The 25,802-nt window shown below is 44.4% G+C and overlaps 1 protein-coding gene across 1 annotated transcript in view; it reads right to left on the bottom strand.

The window, feature by feature from the left end:
* The window catches only part of col7a1l (collagen type VII alpha 1-like), a 120,420-nt gene that overhangs the window by 60,210 nt on the left and 34,408 nt on the right, over positions 1 to 25,802 (bottom strand). Inside the window, 20 exon segments of the mRNA XM_064939347.1 lie at positions 964 to 1,032; positions 1,211 to 1,237; positions 1,335 to 1,352; positions 2,288 to 2,365; positions 2,729 to 2,916; positions 3,420 to 3,563; positions 6,053 to 6,176; positions 11,573 to 11,712; positions 12,116 to 12,445; positions 13,020 to 13,166; positions 14,542 to 14,661; positions 14,970 to 15,116; positions 16,119 to 16,256; positions 18,637 to 18,786; positions 18,942 to 19,055; positions 19,301 to 19,459; positions 20,962 to 21,081; positions 21,311 to 21,457; positions 23,027 to 23,143; positions 23,838 to 23,993. Coding sequence (XP_064795419.1) covers positions 964 to 1,032; positions 1,211 to 1,237; positions 1,335 to 1,352; positions 2,288 to 2,365; positions 2,729 to 2,916; positions 3,420 to 3,563; positions 6,053 to 6,176; positions 11,573 to 11,712; positions 12,116 to 12,445; positions 13,020 to 13,166; positions 14,542 to 14,661; positions 14,970 to 15,116; positions 16,119 to 16,256; positions 18,637 to 18,786; positions 18,942 to 19,055; positions 19,301 to 19,459; positions 20,962 to 21,081; positions 21,311 to 21,457; positions 23,027 to 23,143; positions 23,838 to 23,993 — 2,633 coding nt within the window.

Genomic DNA, 25,802 nt, shown 5'->3' with positions numbered 1-25,802 from the left:
TAGAGCTATATTATCATTATCACTGCTAATATTGAGGCAGCTTATTCTAATGCTTACCCTATAGTAATTACACTCAATCACAGATTCATTTGGCACATCATTGCACACGTTCTTACACATCATGAAATATATATAAATTACAGACAGCGTAGCTTACAAATATAACTCCATTAACTGAACATGACATGTAGTTAAATATTATTTAAATATTTAGGCCTACATTATGTAGCCTATAATACAGTCATCTAGTGTTGAATTTTAAACATCTTTTTATCCTTCACTTCCCACTAGGCACAGACGTCTATTCAACATCTTTTCCATGTTGGTTTAACGCCATTTTATTGAAATGATGTGAAAACAACGTTGATTCAACCAGTGTGTGCCCAGTGGGTTGTTCAATTACAGACATTAGCAACGTTCTAGTCAATTTCGTTCCTAAGTTATCGCTGATCACAGAGAGAAATATAAACAGCTTGACTGCGTTTAGCAGAGATCTTCTGTGTACAAACAGCTTGACTGTGTTTAGCAGAGATCTTCTGTGTATAAAACGGCTTATTAAAACACAATTATAGGACCAAACAAACACAGATTGTTGAATGCCTAACTGTCAGATGCTACAGAAGAATATATAGCAGCGATTCTGTCAACTTTCATCATCAATTCTGCCACACGGCCACTCAAAGAAACAAACAATCAAACACACACAAACGCACACACACGGCAGGGAGCAGCACAGGACCAGCCGCTGGGCAGTGATCTTCAAGCAGTTGGGGTTAAGTGCCTTGCTCAAGGGCACAGCACTCTACTGTATCAGTGGGGGTTAAGTGCCTTGCTCAAAGGCACAGCACTCTACTGTATCAGTTGGAGTTAAGTGCCTTGCTCAAGGGCACAGCACTCTACTGTATCAGTGTGTGTAGATGATAGCCTACACAGACAATGTGTGATGAGAGAGTTACCACTTACTCTCTCTCCTTTCTCTCCTTTGGACTTGAGGCCAATTGACTCAAACATCGCAGTGTTTTGCTGGAGCCTCTGTAATCAAACAAATGTCATGGAATTATGGCAGATGAATGAATAAATAAATGGCCATGAATGAATGACAATGAATGGCTGGATGGCTGGATAAATTGATGAATGACTGAATGAATGAATGACTGAATGAATGGTTGGATGAATAGATGACTTAATTAAATTGTGGTGTAGAACATACCAGTCCACCATTACCAGAGCCATCTCCCTGTTAGTGACAGACAGAGAAAAAGAGAGGTAAACATAAAGTCCAAATATCTCATTTAATCACCAAGTTCGAAGTAACTAAATATAACTGTACTCACTTTTTCACCTTTCTGCCCCTTTGAAAGTGAATCAGAAAGGATAAAGAGATTAATCTATTAATCAAATAAAGGTCAGTCCATGTTTCCAAATGACAGTGGGTCAAAGGTCAGCTAAAGAAGGAGCCCAGTGGACAATGACGTCATTACAAGAACTGGTTAGAATGACGTCATTACAAGAACTGGTCGGAATGACAGCATTGCCAGAACTGGTCGGAATGACAGCATTGCCAGAACTGGTCGGAATGACGGCATTGCCAGAACTGGTCGGAATGACAGCATTGCCAGAACTGGTCGGAATGACGCATAGCATTGCCAGAACTGGTCGGAATGACAGCATTGCAAGAACTGGTCGGAATGACGGCATTGCCAGAACTGGTCGGAATGACGCATTGCCATTACAAGAACTGGTCGGAATGACGGCATTGCCAGAACTGGTCGGAATGACGTCATTACAAGAACTGGTCGGAATGACGGCATTGCCAGAACTGGTCGGAATGACAGCATTGCCAGAACTGGTCGGAATGACGGCATTGCCAGAACTGGTCGGAATGACGTCATTACAAGAACTGGTCGGAATGACGGCATTGCCAGAACTGGTCGGAATGACGGCATTGCCAGAACTGGTCGGAATGACGGCATTGCCAGAACTGGTCGGAATGACAGCATTGCCAGAACTGGTCGGAATGACGGCATTGCCAGAACTGGTTAGAATGACGGCACTGCCAGAACTGGTCGGAATGACGTCACTGCCAGAACTGTTCGGAATGACGTCATTAGCAGAACTGGTTGCTGGGAGGGAACAAACCATATATGTAGAAAATATTCTATTGGACAAACTGGGATACGTGATGCTGACACAAATAATGAAATAGGAAATGATGAGGATGGTGATGATGATAATAGTAATGTTGATGATAACAGTAATGATGGTGATGACTAAGAGAAGGACGTACCTTGCACTGTAAGGGGCAGGGGCCCTGGGGTTTGGTCAGCTCATCAGGGTCATCAGTTGGAGTGTCCAGCTGGGCAGACTAATAAAAGTGGTCAAACACATTCATGTTGACCTTATTATATGACCTTGAATCAGAGGCTATAGGTCATTATTATTTCAATCCTAATTTCTACCTCTAGAACATTCTAATTCCAGCTGGAGGGCGAGAGCAGCCCACTCCAACACACAGCTGAGTTTCACATCTCTGTCATAATTAGCTGCTTGCCAACATTCCACACTTCATACTTAACTAACTGTGATCCCAGCTAAGGAGACATATTGAGCAAACGTTATCAGCAAGCAAGAATGTTTTAAAACAAGCATGTTGTTCCAAAAAGTCCTGATGTAGTACCTTTCATTTCAAATGATATATTAGTTTCATTCAGACGTGTGTATTCTGTACCTCGTCGTGTTGTCTGAACTCGGAGAGCAGCGCCTCGCTGCAGATGTTGCTGATGAACTCTCTCTCTATGGAGGAGAAGTCATCAAAGTCCCTGGCGTAGAAGATGTTCTGGTAGCTGGCTGGATATGCTATCTTCTTCAGCTCGTCCATGTCTGCATTGGCCACCCCGATGGCCAGCACACTCACACCTGAGAGTGGAGTCAATATCAGAGAAGAACGTGAAAATACATGATATAATGTTATACAAAGCAATATTCAGCAATATGCAAAGTCAAAGGCTTCTGAAAAGGACCAGTTACTGGATATCACTACATGTATCAAAGACAGGTGAGATATGCCTGTGTAGATTCATCTGTGTTAAAGAGATGTTTTCAGGAGCTTGCGTGTCAGTAGCAACGGCTCCTAATCAACAAGAACAAAATGGCTACAATCCTTAGATGTCCCAAGACATTGACAACGGTTTTGACTAGATGGTATACAGCTACGAACGGAAGTTACTTTTCGTAGCAGGTTAGGAGAATTAACGTAGCAGGTTAGGATAATTAGGTTAAGGTCAGGAAAAGGGTTAGGGTTAGATAAAATGCACTTCTAGCCTGCTTTGAAAAGTCACTTATGTTCGTATCTGTTTACCATCTAGCCACAACCTTTGACCCCCAGTATGTAGAGTATGACCACTGATATCTTAACTGACCATAAGCCTGTGCGATCCTGGAGGGTTGCTCCACATCGTCCACGGCCCGGCCATCTGTCAGCAACACCAAGACATGAGGCACCTCCTGCCTCATCCCCAGAGACTCCTGGAACAGCTCCTTCAGAACGTAGCTCATCCCCTTTCCTATGGAACAACAATACATTCACTGGCAATATCACTATCAATATGTACACACACACCAGTGGAGGCTTCTTGCAGGAAGAAAGAGAGGACCAACCCTACAAAATGTATTTTTTTTAATAGTGAAACATTTAAAAAGTTATCATTTTTAGATAAAACTAGACTAAATATATTCACGTCACCAAATCATTTATTAAAACACACTGTTTTGCAATGAAGATCTACAGTAGCCTCAACAGCACTCTGTAGGGTAGTACCATGGTGTAGCCGGAAGACAGCTAGCTTCTGTCCTCCTCTGCGTACATTGACTTCAATACAAAACCTAGGAGGTTCATGCTTCTCACCCCCTTCCATAGATTTACACAGGAATTATGACAACTTCCGGAGAATGTCCTCCAACCTATCAGAGCTCTTGCAGCATGAACTGACATGTTGAACTGACAAAGACTCAGAGAATGAATCTAGTACTGAAAGCATAAGCTAGAGCTAGCTAGCACTGCAGTGCAGTGCAGTGCATAAACTATGGTGAGTTAGTTGACTCAAAGAGAGAGACAGACAACAGCTGAACAGTTTTTAACAAATGAATCCAAAATTAAGGAGAAGTGAGAGAGCAAGAGAGAGTGAGCGAGAGAGAGCTAGCTATATTTCATAGTATATATTTTTTTCACTTTCACTTAGATAGCATTGAATGCAACAAGCTAGTCAAACACCCGGCTCAAACAGACAGGAAGGGATGGGGAGGTAGCTGACTATCGCTATCCAGCACGGGAACTCTTCCAAGTCAAGTTAAGCTTTTGGTTTTATAAATGTATTGCCACCGGGGCTCGCCAGTGCAACTCTTAAACTGCTTGCTGCTGACTGTACACTGTACTGTATGATTGGAGCATGTTTACTAACGCATTAGTTCTAGTAGCTTTGTTGACTATGACGTGGCAATGAAATAGTCTGTATGACTTGGAAATGTTTTTTCACCTGGTCACAGATAGTCCACAAGTGAAGGGAAAAGGTAAGAGGAAGAGAGCACGTAGATAGATGTGAGAAGGAATTATATGTACAACGAGCAGTTTGTATGTGGCTGCTATGAAAGTGAACTGTGTTTGCGTGTGATCAGGGGTGTATTCATTGTGCGGATTCTGTTAAACATTTCTAAAACAAAAGCAAAAGAAACAAAAAGGGGATAAACATAACTGAATTTGTCCAATAGAAACTCTATTTTGCAACTGTTGGACTAATGATTACAACATAGATCAGCTAGATGCAGGCAAGAGTGTGCAAGGCGGTATTGAATGTGTCACTGTCTGTCTGTGTGTCACTGTCTGTCACCTCAAATCTTTCTCTCGACCTGTGTGCAGCCTCATGATGGGCACAGTGAAATTTTGACTAACTTGTAGTAGCCTAAACCTATCGATGTTACATTGAGCTGGGTGAATGGAATATGAATGACAGTCATCCAACATGCTGTAATAGAAATAAGGTCATGTTTGTAAAAAAAAAAAAGTTTGAATTTATTTTACCTTTATTTAACTAAGCAAGTCAGTTAAGAACAAATTCTTATTTTCAATGATGGCCTAGGAACAGTGGGTTAACTGCCTGTTCAGGGGCAGAACCTTGTCAGCTCAGGGGTTTGAACTTGCAACCTTCCAGTTACTAGTCCAACGCTCTAACCACTAGGCTACCCTGCCGCCCCTAAATGATCATCCTCCCTCATCTTAAAAAGCACCGACCACAACTGACACACACAGACTTGGTCGCAGGCACTTACACAGGTACAATATAGAGAATCAATGTGTATTGAAAGTGAATAGGCATGGAAGGTGTGTCACAATTTCAAAATGCAAACACAACTGGAGACAGCTTGTCATTTTTTGGAGACGGGCGTTTGACAGACAGGGCTACGGTAGCTAGCAAAAGAGGATAAAAACGGTTGCTATCCAGCTGTACACAACATCAGCTGGCTAGCTAAACATCTTGGCTAACTGTGTGGCGATACCAGCACCGGACTACCACATTTGGGCCCCCGGGGCATCAACCTCCATAAAGCTATGAGAACATGCTGGAGTTTTAAAGAAATTTCTACACTTTTTGCCATGGGTCAAAGAGAAAAATGGCTGTTTTATTGCTCATCTCATGCTATTGTTCACTTTTTGCCATGAGGTTAAGAGAACATTTAGCAGTTTAAAGCTAATTTCCTGCAATTCTACACATTTTGCTATCATATGGAATCTGGGGGGCACCCGACCTCCAGGGATACATGCCTTGTGTGCCTATTAGGTAATCCAGCCCTGGGCAAAACAGTTCACTATTTAACAGTTAATTAGTTATGCAAATACAAAGCTGTCTATAAAAGGCAAGGCAAGTTTACTTTTGGACGTTTGTGAGGGTTCCACTTTCAAAGCTTATAGACATCTAACATTTTTCTACGCAGACAGAATGTCTGTATGTGTGTACGTGTGTACGTGTGTGTGTATGTGTCCATGTGTGTATGTTTGTACCTGTTTTGGTGTTGCCTCCTCCATAGTGTACTCCTCTCAGAGCCTTTAGGACAGAGTTCCTGTTCTTGTAATCATTCAGTTTGAACTCTATCCTTGGTTCATCACTGTAGTGCACAACTGCTATCTGAGAGAAGAGATGGGACAGTCAGTGGCAATTACCTACAGTACCAGTCAAAAGTTTGGACACAGCTACCCATTCAAGGTTTTTTTTATTTTAATTTTTTAACTATTTTCTACTTTGCAGAATAATAGTGAAGACATCAAAACTATGAAATAACACATATGGAATCATGTAGTAACCAAAAAAGTGTTAAACAAATCAAAATATATTTTATATTTGAGATTTTTCAAAGCAATCACCCTTTGCCTTGATGACAGCTTTGCACACTCTTGGCAAATTCTCAACCAGCTTCACAAGGAATGCTTTTACAACAGTCTTGAAGGAGTTCCCACATATGCTGAGCACTTGTTGGCTGCTTTTCCTTTACTCTGAAGTCCAACTCATCCCAAACCATCTCAACTGGGTTGAGGTTGGGTGATTGTGGAGGCCAAGTCATCTGATGCAGCACTCCATCATTCTCCTTCTTGGTCAAATAGCCCCTACACAGCCTGGAGGTGTTTTGGGTCATTGTCCTGTTAAAAAACAAATGATAGTCCGACTAAGTGCAAACCAGATAGGATGGTGTATGGCTGCAGAATGCTGTGGTAGCCATGCTGGTTAAGTGTGCCTTGGATTCTAAATAAACCACTGACTGTGTCAACAGCATAGCACCATCACACCTCCACCTCCATGCTTCACGGTGGGAATCACACATCCATTCACCTACTCTGCATCTCACAAAGACATGGCGGTTGGAAACCAAAATCTCAAATTTGGACTCATCAGACCAAAGGACAGATATCCACCAGTCTAATGTCAAATGCTTGTGTTTCTAGGCCCAAGCAAGTCTCTTCTTATTATTGGTGTCCTTTAGTAATGGTTTCTTTGCAGCAATTCGACCATGAAGGCCTGATTCACACAGTCTCCTGTGAACAGTTGATGTTGAGATGTGCCTGTTACTTAAACTCAATGAAGCATTTATTTGGGCTGCAATCTGAGATCCAGTTAACTCTAATGAATTTATCCTCTGCAGCAGAGGTAACTCTTGGTATTCCTTTCCTGTGGCGGTCCTCATGAGAGCCAGTTTCATCATAGCGCTTGATGGTTTTTGCGACTGCACTTGAAGAAACTTTCAAAGTTCTTGACATTTTCCATGTTGACTGACCTTCATGTCTTAAAGTAATGATGGACTGTCATTTCTCTTTGTTTATTTGAGCTGTTCTTGCCATAATATGGACTTTGTCTTTTTACCAAATAGGGCTGTCTTCTGTATACCACCCCTACGTTGTCACAACACAACTGATTGGCTCAAACACACTACGAAGGAAAGAAATTCCACAAATGTACTTTTAATAAGGCACACTTGTTAATTGAAATGCATTACAGGTGACTACCTCATGAAGCTGGTTGAGAGAATGCCAAGAGTGTGCAAAGCTGTCATCAAGGCAAAACGTTACTACTTTGAAGAATCTCAAATACGAAATATATTTTGTTTGTTAATAACACTTGGTTGGTTACTACATGATTCCATATGTGTTATTTAAAAGTTTTGAAGTCTTCACTATTATTACATCATGTAGAAAATAGTAAAAATAAAGAAAAACCCTTGAATGAGTAAGTGTGTCAAAACCTTTGACTGGTACTGTACATTCAATAACAAAGTAATATTATCATAACATGTATCATTCCCCTTCATATTGCCTATATAGAAAATACAGTTTTAATGAAATACAGCAAGAGGCAATAACAGAATGCTGTTTCCACAGATACATTAGGTTACATACTTTGGGCGAACTGAAAAAGGAAGATGATTGCAAATGTCCTGTGCTTTTAGGTTTCAGATTTTAACATATTGAATCTAAACGTTGTCACAAAGTTTGCAACAACAACTCAGACCTTAGACCCTAAAATAACAAGCCAAGGTGAGGGTGACCAGGACCTTAACCCCTAAAAGAACAAGCCAAGGTGAGGGTGACCAGGACCTTAACCCCTAAAAGAACAAGCCAAGGTGAGGGTGACCAGGACCTTAACCCCTAAAAGAACAAGCCAGGGTGAGGGTGACTAGGACCTTAACCCCTAAAAGAACAAGCCAAGATGAGGGTGACCAGGACCAGCTAGTTAGGAAGAAACCAGACTCTCTATGATGGAGCACAGAAGTATACACAGTCCACATGACAGGTACAGTCAACCAGGTACACTTAGGTACATGACAGGTACTTCAGGTACAGTCCCAGGTACCTAGGTACAATCACCAGGTACACTTAGGTACAGGTACAGTTTCAACCAGGTACACTTCAGGTACAGTCAACAGGTACACTTCAGGTACAGTCAACCAGGTACACTTCAGGTACAGTACCAGGTACACTGAAAAAGGTACATGATTCAACCAGGTACACTTCAGGTACAGTCAACCAGGTCACACTTCAGGTACAGTCAGGACCAGGTACAGTCAACCAGGTACACTTCAGGTACAGTCGACCAGGTACACTTCAGGTACAGTCGACCAGGTACACTTCAGGTACAGTCAACCCAGGTACAGTCAACCAGGTACACCAAGGTACAGGGTACACCAGGTACAGTCACCAGGTACACTTCAGGTACAGACCAGGTACACTTCAAGAACAGTCAACCAGGTACACTTCTAGGTACAGTCAACCAGGTACACTTCAGGTACAGTCAGTACACCAGGTACAGTCAACCAGGTACAGTCAACCAGGTACACTTCAGGTACAGTCAACCAGGTACACTTCAGGTACAGTCAACCAGGTACACTTCAGGTACAGTCAACCAGGTACACTTCAGGTACAGTCAACCAGGTCAACCAGGTACACAGGTCAACCAGGTACAGTCAACCAGGTACACAGGTACAGTCAACCAGGTACACTTCAGGTACAGTCGACCAGGTACACTTCAGGTACAGTCAACCAGGTACACTTCAGGTACAGTCAACCAGGTACACTTCAGGTACAGTCAACAGGTACACTTCAGGTACAGTCAACCAGGTACAGTCAACCACAGGTACAGTCAACCAGGTACACTTCAGGTACAGTCAACCAGGTACAGTCAACCAGGTACACTTCAGGTACAGTCAGGTACACCAGGTACAGTCAACCAGGTACACAGGTACAGTCAACCAGGTACACTCGACCAGGTACAGTCAACCAGGTACAGTCAACCAGGTACACTTCAGGTACAGTCAACCAGGTACACTTCAGGTACAGTCAACCAGGTACAGTCAACCAGGTACACTTCAGGTACAGTCAACCAGGTACACTTCAGGTACAGTCAACCAGGTACAGTCAACCAGGTACACTTCAGGTACAGTCAACCAGGTCACACCAGGTACAGTCAACCAGGTACACTTCAGGTACAGTCAACCACACCAGGTACACAGGTACAGTCAACCAGGTACACTTCAGGTACAGTCAACCAGGTACAGTCAACCAGGTACACTTCAGGTACAGTCAACCAGGTACACTTCAGGTACAGTCGACCAGTACAGTCACCAGGTACACTTCAGGTACAGTCAACCAGGTACAGTCAACCAGGTACACTTCAGGTACAGTCAACCAGGTACACTCAGGTACAGTCAACCAGGTACAGTCAACCAGGTACACTTCAGGTACAGTCAGCCAGGTCAGGTACAGTCAACCAGGTACACTTCAGGTACAGTCAACCAGGTACACTTCAGGTACAGTCAACCAGGTCAACCAGGTACACTTCAGGTACAGTCAACCAGGTACACTTCAGGTACAGTCAACCAGGTACACAGGTACAGTCAACCAGGTACAGTCAACCAGGTACACTTCAGGTACAGTCAACCACTTACAGGTAGTCACTTCAGGTACAGTCAACCAGGTACACTTCAGGTACAGTATACCAGGTACAGTCAACCAGGTACACTTCAGGTACAGTCAACCAGGTACACTTCAGGTACAGTCAACCAGGTACACTCAGGTACAGTCAGGTACAGTCTACCAGGTACACTTCAGGTACAGTCAACCAGGTACAGTCAACCAGGTACACTTCAGGTACAGTCAACCCAGGTACACTTCAGGTACAGTCAGGTACACTTCAGGTACAGTCAACCACACTTCAGGTACAGTCAACCAGGTACAGGTACAGTCAACCAGGTACACTTCAGGTACAGTCAACCAGGTACACTTCAGGTACAGTCAACCAGGTACACTTCAGGTACAGTCAACCAGGTACACTTCAGGTACAGTCAGGTACAGTCCAGGTACACTTCAGGTACAGTCAACCAGGTACACTTCAGGTACAGTCAACCAGGTACAGTCAACCAGGTACACTTCAGGTACAGTCAACCAGGTACACTTCAGGTACAGTCAACCAGGTACACTTTAGGTCAACCACCAGGTACAGTCAGGTACACTTCAGGTACAGTCAACCAGGTACACTTTAGGTTCAGGTACAGTCAACCAGGTACACTTCAGGTACAGTCAACCAGGTACAGTCAACCAGGTACACTTCAGGTACAGTCAACCAGGTACACTTCAGGTACAGTCAACCAGGTACAGTCAACCAGGTACAGTACAGTCAACCCAGGTACAGTCAACCAGGTACACTTCAGGTACAGTCAACCAGGTACAGTCACAGGTACAGTCAGCCAGGTACACTTCAGGTACAGTCAACCAGGTACACTTCAGAAACAGTCAACCAGGTACACTTCAACAGTCCAGGTACAGTCAACCAGGTACAGTTACAGGTACAGTCAACCAGGTACACTTTAGGTTCGACCAGGTACAGTCAGCCAGGTACACTTCAGGTACAGTCAACCAGGTACACTTCAGGTACAGTCAACCAGGTACACTTCAGGTACAGTCAGCCAGGTACACTTCAGGTACAGTCAACCAGGTACACTTCAGGTACAGTCAACCAGGTACACTTCAGGTACAGTCAACCAGGTACACTTCAGAAACAGTCAACCAGGTACACTTTAGGTACAGTCGACCAGGTACAGTCAACCAGGTACACTTCAGGTACAGTCAACCAGGTACACTTCAGGTACAGTCAACCAGGTACACTTCAGGTACAGTCAACCAGGTACAGTCAACCAGGTACACTTTAGGTACAGTCGACCAAGTACAGTCAACCAGGTACACTTCAGGTACAGTCAACCAGGTACAGTCAACCAGGTACACTTCAGGTACAGTCGACCAGGTACAGTCAACCAGGTACACTTTAGGTACAGTCGACCAGGTACAGTCAACCAGGTACACTTCAGGTACAGTCAACCAGGTACACTTCAGGTACAGTCAACCAGGTAAACTTCACCCTTACATTGCTATGGTTTTTTTAAGTCTATTGTGTGTGATGTGTTAACATACTGTACATCGTGCCTGTTAATCCTAAAATGAACAGTAAAGCTTTTGACATATTGAAGGTGTGTGACCTCTGACCTGTGTGCCCTGAGGACCAATCACAGGGAAATAGGTGACAACCCGGAACAGGAAGTCCTTGAGCTTGGCAAAGTTATTGGATCCGATGCTCCATGACTCATCCACCAGGAACACTATGTCTGCCTTCACCCTGCCACACACTGCAACACACACACACGCACATGGAGGCACGCATGCACACACAGGAACAAGTGTGCAGGTGCGCACACACACAGGTCATGGTGACAGTGATATTGGTTGTTAGCAGACATTATTATCATCAGACAGAACATTACTAAAGGAACATCTTCAGTCTTAAGAAGCAGTCTCTAATGGAGGTAAGTGCTGTTATTCTTCAGTCTTAAGAAGTAGTCTCTAATGGAGGTAAGTGCTGTTATTCTTCAGTCTTAAGAAGCAGTCTCTAATGGAGGTAAGTGCTGTTATTCTTCAGTCTTAAGAAGCAGTCTCTAATGGAGGTAGGTGCTGTTATTCTGAGGGGCTGTCAGTTTGCTCTGATTGTAATGCCTAACAGCTCTATATAGGTACTATAAATACTTCTGTTACCTGGCCCCGGTCCAACAGTTGTCTCTGTATCCAAAACCAACAGGTTTCTGCTATTGGTGGTAAGATGGCCGACGCTGGTGGTGGCTGCAGCTGTTTTGACAACGGTGGTGCTTGGGGGTTTCTTGGCGGTGCCGGCGGTGGTTTTGGAGGGGGCTTTGGTGACGGTGGAGCGAGTGTGGGCTTTGGTGGCTTTGGCTGCGTTGGGGTGGGAGGCGGAGAGGGTGTGGGCTTTGGCTGCGTTGGGGTGGGAGGCGGTGAGGGTGTGAGGGAGGAGAGGGGAAGGCGTGACAGGTGAAGACTGGACAGGCACCAGAGGACGGTCCTTGGCCACTGAAAGGAAATAGACAGTGTTTCAGATTCATATGCAGTAGTGTTGTGCTTGGACACATTTCACATGATATACTGTATACATTATGATTTATGACATTTTTATAGTCACATACATGGATAGATGCAGTGTATTGTGTTGTTCTACAGGGTCAGCCATATTAGTACGGCACCCCTGGAGCAAATTAAGGTTAAGTGCCTTGCTCAAGGGCACAGACAAATTTCTCCTCTTGTCAGCTCAATTATTCGAACCCGCAACCTTTCGGTTACTGGCCCAACACTCTAACCGCTAGCCTGTCCTACACCTACTGTACACCATAGTAATTACTTAGTAATAACTTATGTTATGACCTAGTAAGTACATGAACCAGCATTGGGTTTCCTGTATGATAGACCACTTCCTGTGAAGTGTATAACAATGTAATGGACAGCTCTCAAAACGTTGCATTTCTTACAGCTTAGGATAACAGCACTCAGCAATTGTTTTTGTTGTTGTCGTTTTTGAACTTTTGAGTGAGCACGTTGTTTATGGTGCCAGTGAGCTGGAGCCATAACGTGAAGAGGTGTTAGGCTTTACCTATCCTGTGGTTGATAGAGGTGATGGGTCCCTCCACCTCTCCATAGAGAGGTCTGATGGTGAAGATGTAGGTCCTGCCATACAGCAGATCACTCAGCTTAAACATGGTGGCAGAAGGGCCAAGCTTCTCCTTTTTGGTGTCCAACTCTGAAGAGAAAAAGTGTACCCATATGTGGTAAAAACAACATTAAAAATCTACTTAACCTTTATCCAGGTAAGTCATTGTCAACCAATTGTCCTTTGGTTGGTCAAAGAGGTTGTAAAAAGTGACAAACACAGAACAATTGTAATCACTCTAAAAACACATAACCCAGCCCAATTCCAAGGGTAACTCAGGTTTCCCCATCACAATAACAGTTTGGAACAATTGACAATTTACAGGACAAAATCACCATTTACATCTTGAATTCACCCCTAATTCACCCCTAATTCACCCCTATTTATTGTGCCTACATAATGATTTCTATTAACTACGGCCTCCAAACACTTCACACTTAAAAACTGGGGAAGATGAAACCTAGAATAGTTGATCAAATCTCCAGGAAGTAGTCTTCTCGTGTGACAGACCGAACAATTTGGTTCTGGGTGCCGAGATGACCAAAAAGTGATCGGAACATGAAAGACAAACCCCGACATTACATTTATACTTTAGGCAGTTTATTGAAGGAAATGACTTGGATAAGAGAGAGGGGCGCCGTCTAAATATACCCCCCACCCCCACTGCCATGCTCACACAAAGTCATTAACACTTACTGATGTCACTAACATAGGCCACATTCCAATTGTATTACTGGCAGCTGAAAGCCATGTGGTGGAGCCCTTGGGTTCACCTACCCAGTCATGTCTAGTCAGTGACTACTTCAACAATGGGAAATGGGAGGGCCTCAGAAACTGAAGGCATTTTTAAGAAAGATCTTAAGAAACACCTTTTTTTGCCATGCTTTTACTTAGTATAAAATAAATAAAAGCACCCTATCTATATTACATATTTTTATTTATTCAAATGTGTTAGTCTCTTATGTCCACAGTTTTTAAAATAATTGTTTTACTATTTTTATTTGCCACATTTTGAAACCAGTGTTTTTCTCTTTCTCTCCTTTTATAACTGTGTTTGTTTAATCATTTTGAATTGCATCCTCTGTAAGTAATGTGCTGTACTATTAGATTGATTGAGGAAGAAAGCATTACTAAGGATTTTGGTATGACGCCATAGCCTGACATGATCATCTGTGCTGGTGTCACAGCCTGATGTGATTGGCTGTGCTGGTGTCACATCCTGATGTGATTGGCTGTGCTGGTGTCACAGCCTGACGTGATCATCTGTGCTGGTGTCACAGCCTGATGTGATTGGCTGTGCTGGTGTCACATCCTGATGTGATTGGCTGTGCTGGTGTCACAGCCTGTGATCATCTGTGCTGGTGTCACAGCCTGATGTGATTGGCTGTGATGGTGTCACAGCCTGATGTGATTGGCTGTGCTGGTGTCACAGCCTGATGTGATTGGCTGTGCTTTGACCTCTGACCTGAGATGTGCCTCCAGGAGAGCAGGTACCCAGAAGCCCCGGCAACTCTGATCCAGTTGAGGGAAGTACTGCTGTCTGTGGTGTTCAGCGCTGCAAAGCCGTTCACTTTAGGCAGGTCCACTGGAACACAATCAACACATAATTTAAGTGTTTGAGAAAAACTGTGCAGACTCACTGATCTACAAATCACTTTGCATCCCAAATAAATACTCATTATCTGATCAAGATTATCGGTTCTGCGCCTGGCCTTGCTCAAACTGATCCCCTCAACCACACGGAATAACTTTAAGATACCTTACTGCTATTTTTTGGGCTTGGTGGTGGTGCTAGGTGAGTAGAGACGTGTGACAGGTCTACATTTGAGTCATTTAGCAGTCACTCTTATCCAGAGGAATATCTGAGAGGTGTCGCCATAGTTCAGTACTCACAGGTGCGTGCAGTGACCAGGAACGGGCTCCCTTCTCGGCCCCCCACCATAGATGCCACCTGGATCTTATAGGCCGAGCTCTCCTGTAACTTAGGGATCGTGAAGGAGGTCGTGGAGGAAGAGACGAGCTGGGACTTCTCATCGCCACCTAGAGGCAGAGAGGTCAACATGCATGGCATATATATATATATAGGTCAGGACAGCAGGATAGCCTACAGCTATTTCACAACGATCTTTCCTTTATGCCTCACAGCCTCTCTCCTCACCTTGAAGAACTTAGGTCTGTAGGGAGGGACCATGTTCTAATACAAGAGGGAATGTGAGGGGATGCAAGGAAGCATGAAAGACGAATTGAGATAGCGCCTACATTTTTATTTCACCTTTATTTAACCAAGTCGGCTAGTTGAGAACAAGTTCTGACTTACAACTGCGACCTGGCCAATATAAAGCAAAGCAGTGCGACACAAACAACAACACAGAGTTACACATGGATTAAACAAACATACAGTTAATAACACAATATAAAAAGTATATATACAGTGAGTGCAAATGAGGTCGGATAAGGGAGGTAAAGGCAATAAATAGGCCATGGTGGCAAAGTAATTACAATATAGCAATTAAACACTGGAATGGTAGATGTGCAGAAGATGAATGTGCAAGTAGAGATACTGGGGTGCAAAGGAGCTAAAATAAATAAATAAATAACAGTATAGGGGATGAGGTAGTTGGATGGGCTATTTACAGATGGGCTATGTACAGGTGCAATAATCTGTGAGCTGCTCTGACAGGTGGTGCTTAAAGTTAGTGAGGGAGATATGAGTCTCCAGCTTCAGTGATGTTTGCAGTTCATTCCAGTCATTGGCAGCAGAAAACTGGAAAGTAAGGTGACCGAAGGAGGAATTGGCTTTGGTGAGATCTACCTGCTGGAGCGCGTGCTACGGGTGGGTGCTGCTAAGGTGACCAGTGAGCTGAGATAAGGCGGGGCTTTACCTTGCAAAGACTTATAGATGACCTGGAGCCAGTGGGTTTGGCGACGAATATGAGGGCCAGCCAACGAGAGCATACAGGTCGCATTGGTGGATAGTATATGGAGTTTTGGTGGTGTGTGTCAACGTGTGTGTGTCCATACATGCATGTGTGTGTTCCTCACCATGGAAGGGGCTCCAGGAGATCTTGTAGCCAGTGACCCCAGGTGTTCTCCTCCAGGTCAGTATGAAGGAGTTGACTCCGACATCCACCACCTTCACCTCCTTGACCGCCTGGATCAGCTCTGACTCTGTCACCGACGCTGACGGAACCACATCAACAATAGATGTAGGTTCATTTAAGATAAACAATACATGTGTGGTGAGCTTTCTGCCACAAAATGGCTGCCGCTACATGGATGCTACACATCGGTGGTGGATGAGGCGAGTTTCTGCCTTTCAATGTTGACCGCTTTGAGCATACCTTGAATACATATACAATCAATTATCATTATAAATGTTGTGACAATGTTCCTCATTCAACAACACAACAGCCTGGATGGACTTCTTCAATGTAAATGAAGTACTTTCTGTTCAGAGTTTCTAACATTAGAAACAAACCCAGATATAATTATTAGATGATAACAACCATGTCAGGCCGCAGTGACGCACGCACGCACGCACACACACACACACACACACACACACACACACACACACACACACACACACACACACACACACACACACACACACACACACACACACACACACACACACACACACACACACACACACACACAGCAGTGCTTAAAACACAAGCCTCAAGTGTCAACAAAGGGAACATCGGTTAAAATAGGAAGCTCAAAGTATACCCGTCAATCAAACAAGGGCACCACCAGTCTACAAGGGTACAAGGGGTGTAACGTTCCACATCTCCCTACTTAATTACAATATCAGGACTTCATCCACAGGGCTGTGGGTTTATGTAAATGGCCAGTGACTCAGTGTTACACTCCATATTTTCCGTTTAATGTATTTACGAAAGTTCAATCAGTAAGGCTGGTCTGAATGGATCATCACTTTTCAATGACGTCTTTACTTGATTGAAATAACAGTGGTCTGTCTCGTTCAAATCACACATCTTAGTGTGATTACATTACCCACAGCAACGTCAACCACTGTTTACATGTGTTCCCATACATTACCCACAGCAACGTCAACCACTGTTTACATGTGTTCCCATGCACAAGTGTGATTACATTACCCACAGCAACGTCAACCACTGTTTACATGTGTTCCCATGCACAAGTGTGATTACATTACCCACAGCAACGTCAACCACTGTTTACATGTGTTTGCACAATGATTACATTACCCACAGCAACGTCAACCACTGTTTACATGTGTTCCCATGCACAAGTGTGATTACATTTACCACTGTTTACATGTGTTCCCATGCACAAGTGTGATTACATTACCCACAGCAACGTCAACCACTGTTTACATGTGTTCCCATGCACAAGTGTGATTACATTACCCACATTACCACTGTTTACATGTGTTCCCATGCACAAGTGTGATTACATTACCCACAGCAACGTCAACCACTGTTTACATGTGTTCCCATGCACAAGTGTGATTACATTACCCACAGCAACGTCAACCACTGTTTACATGTGTTCCCATGCACAAGTGTGATTACATTACCCACAGCAACGTCAACCACTGTTTACATGTGTTCCCATGCACAAGTGTGATTACATTACCCACAGCAACGTCAACCACTGTTTACATGTGTTCCCATGCACAAGTGTGATTACATTACCCACAGCAACGTCAACCACTGTTTACATACCCACAGCAACGTCAACCACTGTTTACATGTGTTCCCATGCACAAGTGTGATTACATTACCCACAGCAACGTCAACCACTGTTTACATGTGTTCCCATGCACAAGTGTGATTACATTTACCACTGTTTACATGTGTTCCCATGCACAAGTGTGATTACATTACCCACAGCAACGTCAACCACTGTTTACATGTGTTCCCATGCACAACTGTTTACATGTGTTCCCATGCACAAGTGTGATTACATTACCCACAGCAACGTCAATGTGTTCCCCACTGTGATTACATGTGTTTCCCATGCACAAGTGTGATTACATTACCCACAGCAACGTCAACCACTGTTTACATGTGTTCCCATGCACAAGTGTGATTACATTACCCACAGCAACGTCAACCACTGTTTACATGTGTTCCCATGCACAAGTGTGATTACATTACCCACAGCAACGTCAACCACTGTTTACATGTGTTCCCATGCACAAGTGTGATTACATTACCCACAGCAACGTCAACCACTGCTTACATGTGTTTCCATGCACAAGTGTGATTACATTACCCACAGCAACGTCAACCACTGCTTACATGTGTTTCCATGCATATGAGTTTGGATTCCCAGTATCTTAAATGAGTTGTTTGTATGCAGCACCTACCAAGCACATTGCTGTGACTGCAGACTCCACTGACGTCATAGGGGCAAATCCTAGCAACCACTTGAGTCGAAAATTCACTCAGTCTCCCAATAACAATGTATTGAATAAGTGAAAATGTCCAATACCCACCATCACCACTGTGGAAAAAAATCATGCACAAGTTTGGATTTACCCCATACTCTCTCTCTCTCCAGGTACCTGTGAGCTGTGAGAGGGAGATTTCTGGCCCCTCTGTGTTGCCGTAGACAGCGTGGATGCTAACTATGTAGACTGTCTCTGGGTTGAGGCCCTCAGTGCGGTGGAACAGAACACTGCGGTCCAAATACTGGGACTGGGGAGTGTTGCCATCTGTGTAACACAGCAAATTAAAAGACTCAGGCACACACAAACATTTACACACACACACACACACACACACGTGTACACACACACAGGCTACATTCATCTTTGAAATTGAGATAAGGTTATATTTAGGATTTGGATCAAGAAGCCCACTACGGTACCGATGTTCCAGGTGAGTTTGTACTCGGTGGACCCCACGACGGGACTCCACTCCACATCGATGGAGGAACTGGTGTAGGAAGTCACGTGGAAGTTCGACACATATCCCAAAGGGGCTGGTGGAGAGAGAAGAGGGGATACAAGGCAACATGACGAAGACGCAGGGAGTCAGGAAGCAGGAGCAGTCGGTGTGTTTAATCAGAACGAACACAGAGAGAATACAAAAACAGGAGCGTCTGAACATGAAAACACAAAACAATACTGCATGATTGGTGATACGACCGAGTGCTAGATAAAGGGGAAGTCGTCAGGGTAGGGATGAAAATACACTTCACTAGGAAAGAGGACACGTTGGACTCACAGGTGCGGAAGGTAGCTGAGACGCCGGGACCCACCAGCGATCCAAACAGGACGTAAAGAGACAGGACATACTCTGTGTCATGGACCACGTTCTTCAGAAGGTGCTCTGTGGTGGAGCCGTTCAGAGCCAGCTGCCGAGGACGGTCCCGACCCACAAACTCTGGAAGAATAACACACACATAACAATAGAGTAGGTCAGTTTAGTGTTTTGCCCATAATGACAATCACCTGCTATTGGAGGCCAACTCCTTTGGACCAATGGAGTGTTCAGCACTTGAGTTTATTTTACCTTTATTTAACTAGGCAAGTCAGTTAAGAACAAATTCTTATTTTCAATGACGGCCTAGGAACAGTGGATTAACTGCCTGTTCAGGGGCGGAACGACAGATTTGTACCTTGTCAGCTCGGGGATTTGAACTTGCAACCTTCCGGTTACTAGTCCAATGCTCTAACCACTAGGCTACCCTGTCGCAGTTGTGTCTGATGATTTGCAAAATTGCTCACTATGTGGCTTAAATTAAATTAGTTGATTAGCAATTAGGTCTCTCTTCGTACTCAACTTAATGAATCCCTTAATGAATACTCAACTTAACGACGTTCCATTCAATTTGTCCTTTTCATATTGCTTTACAGCTCATTACAGGCAAATCAAATCATCGAAAGCAAGTCATTCTACAGACATTGGGATTGTTTGATGATACCAAGCGAGTTAAAAAAAGTCAACCAGTCGTGAGGGCAATGAGAAGAGGATACATGAACAAAAACCAACCTAAACCCCAAAATAACTCCCATCATCATCTCCACATGAAAGGACAAGGCACCCTACTATCCCTCCTCCATCTTTTCATCTGGCTTGATCATCCCCTTTTCTCTCACTTCCACACACACACCTTTATTCACACATTCCCCCCTTTCCTGTCATCCCCATGTAAACATCATCAGAAACCTCATTAAAACAACCCCCGTATCCCTCCATCTCTCCTTTTATTTTCCTGTTTTCTGAGGGGGTGGCCATGATGCCAGCTTGTCACATGGAAATGACGCTGGTACTACAGAGTGACATGGTGGGGAGCCCAGTCCTGGCATTTCAAAGGATCCGTGTCGTGTCCCCACAGGGACGCTCAGAAGGGTGACATCAAAAACACCCCCCACCTTCTTTTTATCCATAAGCCCGCTGCAGAATCTTCCTCCAATCATGTTCTAGTGATGCTGGTTTTGATAGACACGGTGAGACAGAGGGATGTTAGGTAGGTACACAGAGTTGGGGAGCCTCTGAACATCGTCAGAGATACATCACGCATGAGAGAGAAGAGGGGAGAGAAAGGAGAGAGAGAGAAAGAATTACAAGAGGAAGAGATGCCCAAAGGGAGGACAGGAGGACAGAGTACGATAGAAAGAGAGGGAGAGAGAGGGTGGGGGATGGAGAGAGAAAGAGAGAGATAGAGGCCCTGTCAAGAAAGAACCTCTAGCCCCTAGCTCCATACACACTTCTGGAGATCTGAGAGGATTGGACAGGGATAAGCAATATGTTAAAACATTCCACCTAGCCTATCAAATCAAATCCCCTCAGATCTTCACAAGTGTTTAGGGGGTAGGGGGGCTGTTTTTGGGCAGACTTTGGTTTCTATTGTGCGAGTGCATTGTGTAGAGGTGAGAGGTCACCTGGAGTGGGCCCCCAGGCTAGTCTGTAGCCGGTGGCCCCAGGGACAGAGTTCCAGGAGACCATGGCACTGTTGGTGCTCACTGCCGATGCCTTCAGAGTCTGGACTGCACTGCTCTCCACTGGCACAGGGAGATGGGAGAGAGAGGGAAGAGAATTTAACTATCATTAGGGATAGAATGTTAGTCATTGTACAGCTGCATGATGAAGGGAGATGGCCTCGGCCGGCACACTGCTCTGGCACAGGGCTCTGGTAGAAAGAACTGTATTATGGGTGTCATTTAGGACACAACCATAATGTTCAGAAGTTGACTCATCCTGTACATAGTCCCAGTTTCCATGGTAACTCACGTGTCTTGGCTGGGGTAGAGATGACAGGGCCCTCGATGTCCACAAAGATGGGGTTGATGGTGATGGCGTACTCAGTGCCTGGGTGGAGGCCCTGGATCATGTAGAAGTTAAAGGTCTCCCCCAGGTTCACGTTCTCTCTATGGCCATCTGGAGGTAAAGGGGGGGGGGTTGGTTATCTGTGATCGTGCCTTCGTAAAGTATTCAGACCACTAGAATATTTCTAAATGTTGTTACGTTACAGCCTTATTCTAAAATGTATTAAATGACAAAGATTCCTCAGCAATCTACACACAATACCCCATAACGACAGTGAAAAAAGTGTAGTTGAAATTTTTGCAAATTTATTGAAAGTATAAAACAGAAATACCTTATTTACATAAGTATTCAGACCCTTTGCAATGAGACTCGAAGTTGAGCTCAGGTACATCCTGTTTCTGTTGATTGTCCTTGAGATGTTTCTACAACTTAATTGGAGTACACCCAGGGTAAATTCAATTGATTGGACATGATTTGGAAAGGCACACAACTGTCTATAAAAGGTCCCTCAGTTGACAGTGCATATCAGAGCAAACACCAAGCCATGAGGTTGAATGAATCGTCTGTAGAGCTCCGAGACAGGATTGTGTCGAGGCACAGATCTGGGGAAGGGTAACAACATTTTTCTGCAGCAATGAAGGTCCCCTAGACCACAGTGCCCACCATCATTCTTAAATGGAAGAAGTTTGGAGCCACCAAGACTCTTCCTAGAACTGGCCGCCATGCCAAACTGAGATATCGGAAGAGAATGGCCTTGGCCAGGGAGGTGCCCAAGAACCCGATGGTCAACTCTGACAGAGCTCAAGAGATGACAGAACCTTCCAGAAGGACAATCATATCTGCAGCACTCCACCAATCAGGCCTTTATGGTAGAGTGGCCAGATGGTAGCCACTCCTCAGTAAAAGGTACATGAAACCCCGTTTGTAGTTTGCCAAAAGGCACTTAAAGACTCTCAGACCATGAGAAATAAGATTCTCTGGTCTGATGAAACCAAGATTGAACTCTTTGGCCTGAATGCCAAGGGTCATGTCTGGAGGAAACCTGGCACCATTCCTACGGTGAAGCACGGTGGTGGCAGCATCATGCTGTGGGGATGTTTTTCAACGGCAGGGAATGGGAGAATAGTCAGGATCGAGGCAAAGATGAACAGAGCAAAGTACAGAGAGATCCTTGATGAAAACCTGCTCCAGAGTGCTCAGAATCTCAGACTGGTGCGAAGGTTCAACTTCCAACAAGACAACAACCCTAAGCACACAGCCAAGACCATGCAGGAGTGGCTTTGGGACAAGTCTCTGAATGTCCTTGAGTGGGAGGAAGTCCCCAAATACAGGTGTGCCAAGCTTGTAGCGTCATACCCAAGAAGACTCGAGGCTGTAGTCGCTGCCAACGGTGCTTCAACAAAGTACTGAGTAAAGGGTCTGAATACTTATGTAAATGTGAACCTGTTTTTGCCTTGCCATTATGGGGTATTGTGTGTAGATTGATGAGAATAAGGCTGTCATGTAACAAAATGTGGAAAAAGTCAAGGGGTCTGAATACTTTCCGAAGGCACCCTATACTCTGTATGCAGGCTGTATGTTGTATGGTGATTTCAAAGACACTGTGTCTGAGTGGTCAATGTGTGTTCAGCGTGTCTTCTGGGTGATCTTGGTAACACACTGCTAATAGGGTCCCAGTACCTGAGGAGGACCAGGTGAGGCGATACCCCGTGGCCCCCTTCACTGAGCCCCAGCGGGCCTGGACGGTGTCTGTGGTGGCGTTTTGGACCAGGAGCTGCTGCACTGGCATCAGTTTCACTGCAGAATAGATATACACACACACACACACACACACACACACACACACACACACACACACACACACACACACACACACACACACACACACACACACACACACAGAGAGTCTCAGTTCGGGGAGCAACACTAATGAATACCTTTCCTTTAATATTTACATACATTTTACCAATGCAATTTGAAGGAGAACAGACAAACTGCATCACACACAGATGGTGAAATACATGACAACAGCCTGGAAATCTGATCAACATGTTGGGAGAAGCTACACTGCCACTTAGTGGACAATCATAGAAAAACAACTTATTACAGTCAGAAAGGTGTGAAATAGGGCGTTAAGCTTCTATTGAAATATATATTTCATAACCAATTGACTTAGATTGTATTATCAAGACCACTTTCAAAGGCAATGGAAGCATCCTGATTCTCCACCATTTTCTAGAAGTGTTCCACAACTTGTAAACTCCCACTCATTGATTTCAAAGCATAGGATTGGTTTTAGGCAGGTAGATAAGCAGTGCCGGGCCAGTAACCTAAAGGTCACTGGTTTCGAATCCTAGAAATCTGTCTGTGTCCTTGAGCAAGGCACTTAACCCTAATTGCTCCTGTAAGTCTCTCTGGATGATAGCGTCTGCTAAATAACTCAAAATTAAAATTCTAGCTGTTGGTCGACACATTCAGCAGGGTCACTTACATGTTTTGCCGATGATCGAGACAGGTTGGCTGGGGCCCTGGGGGTAGATAGCAAAGATACTGACGGTGTACTTCTTATCCTCCTCCAAGCTGTCAATCACATGGGAGGAGGTGTCGCCGCGCAGCACCTGCTCATAGGTCAGTCCTGGCCGGTCGGCTGCATGGGGTCAGGACACAATTCATCTTTCATGGACAGACTACTTCAACATAAAACAAATTACGCTGGATTTTATTTCTGGGTTTACAGAGTTCAAGACAAAATAGGTATCCCTGTTACATTCTGTACCAGGAGTGATGAACTGCTGTACCAGGAGAGATAACTACCTTCAATAAAGACAACTATATATTCTGTACCGGGTACTACATTTGTTATAACACCACAAGAGAATGGGAGCCATGATGTCAAGTAAAGGGAGTATGACAAAATATGTCTCCCTGTCTAATTCTGTAGCCGTCGCAGTGTCAAAGTTGTTTCGACACAGCAAGAGACGGGGTCATCAGAGGCCTGATATCTAGTAGAGGAAAAGTGAAGGGGTCATCAGAGGCATGATATCTAGTAGAGGAAAAGTGAAGGGGTCATCAGAGGCATGATATCTAGTGGAGGAAAAGTGAAGGGGTCATCAGAGGCCTGATATCTAGTGGAGGAAAAGTGAAGGGGTCATCAGAGGCCTGATATCTAGTAGAGGAAAAGTGAAGGGGTCATCAGAGGCCTGATATCTAGTAGAGGAAAAGTGAAGGGGTCATCAGAGGCATGATATCTAGTAGAGGAAAAGTGAAGGGTCATCAGAGGCCTGATATCTAGTGGAGGAAAAGTGAAGGGGTCATCAGAGGCCTGATATCTAGTAGAGGAAAAGTGAAGGGGTCATCAGAGGCCTGATATCTAGTAGAGGAAAAGTGAAGGGTCATCAGAGGCCTGAAAGTAGAGGAAAAGTGAAGGGGTCATCAGAGGCCTGATATCTAGTGGAGGAAAAGTGAAGGGGTCATCAGAGGCCTGATATCTAGTGGAGGAAAAGTGAAGGGGTCATCAGAGGCATGATATCTAGTAGAGGAAAAGTGAAGGGGTCATCAGAGGCCTGATATCTAGTAGAGGAGGAAAAGCCTGATAAGTGGAGGGTCATCAGAGGCCTGATATCTAGTGGAGGAAAAGTGAAGGGTCATCAGAGGCCTGATATCTAGTGGAGGAAAAGTGAAGGGGTCATCAGAGGCATGATATCTAGTAGAGGAAAAGTGAAGGGGTCACAATGAGAAACAGTGCCATCGGAAAGTATTCAGGTCCCTTGACCTTTTCCACGTTTTGTTACGTTACAGATTTATTCTAAAATGTATTCAATTGTTTTTCCCCTCATCAATCTACACACAATGTTTGCTAATTTATTAAAAATACAAAATATCACATTTACATAAGTATTGAGACCCTTTACTCAGTACTTTGTTGAAGCACCTTTGGCAGCGATTACAGCATTGAGTCTTCATGGATATGACAGTATAAGCTTGGCACACCTGTATTTGGGGAGTTTCTCCCATTCTTCTCTGCAGATCCTCTCAAGCTCAGTCAGGTTGGATGAGGAGCGTTGCTGCACAGCTATTTTCTGGTCTCTCCAGAGATGTTCAATTGGGTTCAAGTCCAGGCTCTGGACATTCAGAGACTTGTCCCGAAGCCGCTCCTGCGTTGTCTTGGCTGTGTGCTTTAGGGTTGTTGTCCTTTTGGAAGGTGAACGTTCGCCCCAGTCTGAGGTCCTGAGCGCTCTGGAGCAGGTTTTCATCAAAGATCTCTCTGTACTTTGCTCCGTTCATCTTTTCCTGATACCTGACTCGTCTCCCAGTCCCTGCCTCTGAAAAACACCCCCACAGCATGATGCTGCCACCACCATGCTTCACTGTAGGGATGGTGCCATGTTTCCACCAGACGTGACGCTTTGCATTCAGGCCAAAGTGTTCAATATTGGTTTCATCAGAACAAAGAATC

Source organism: Oncorhynchus masou, chromosome 27 (genome assembly GCF_036934945.1).
Source record: "Oncorhynchus masou masou isolate Uvic2021 chromosome 27, UVic_Omas_1.1, whole genome shotgun sequence".
In the NCBI taxonomy this organism is placed as follows: Eukaryota; Metazoa; Chordata; class Actinopteri; order Salmoniformes; family Salmonidae; genus Oncorhynchus; species Oncorhynchus masou.
This window is presented reverse-complemented; position numbering and strand designations above follow the sequence as displayed.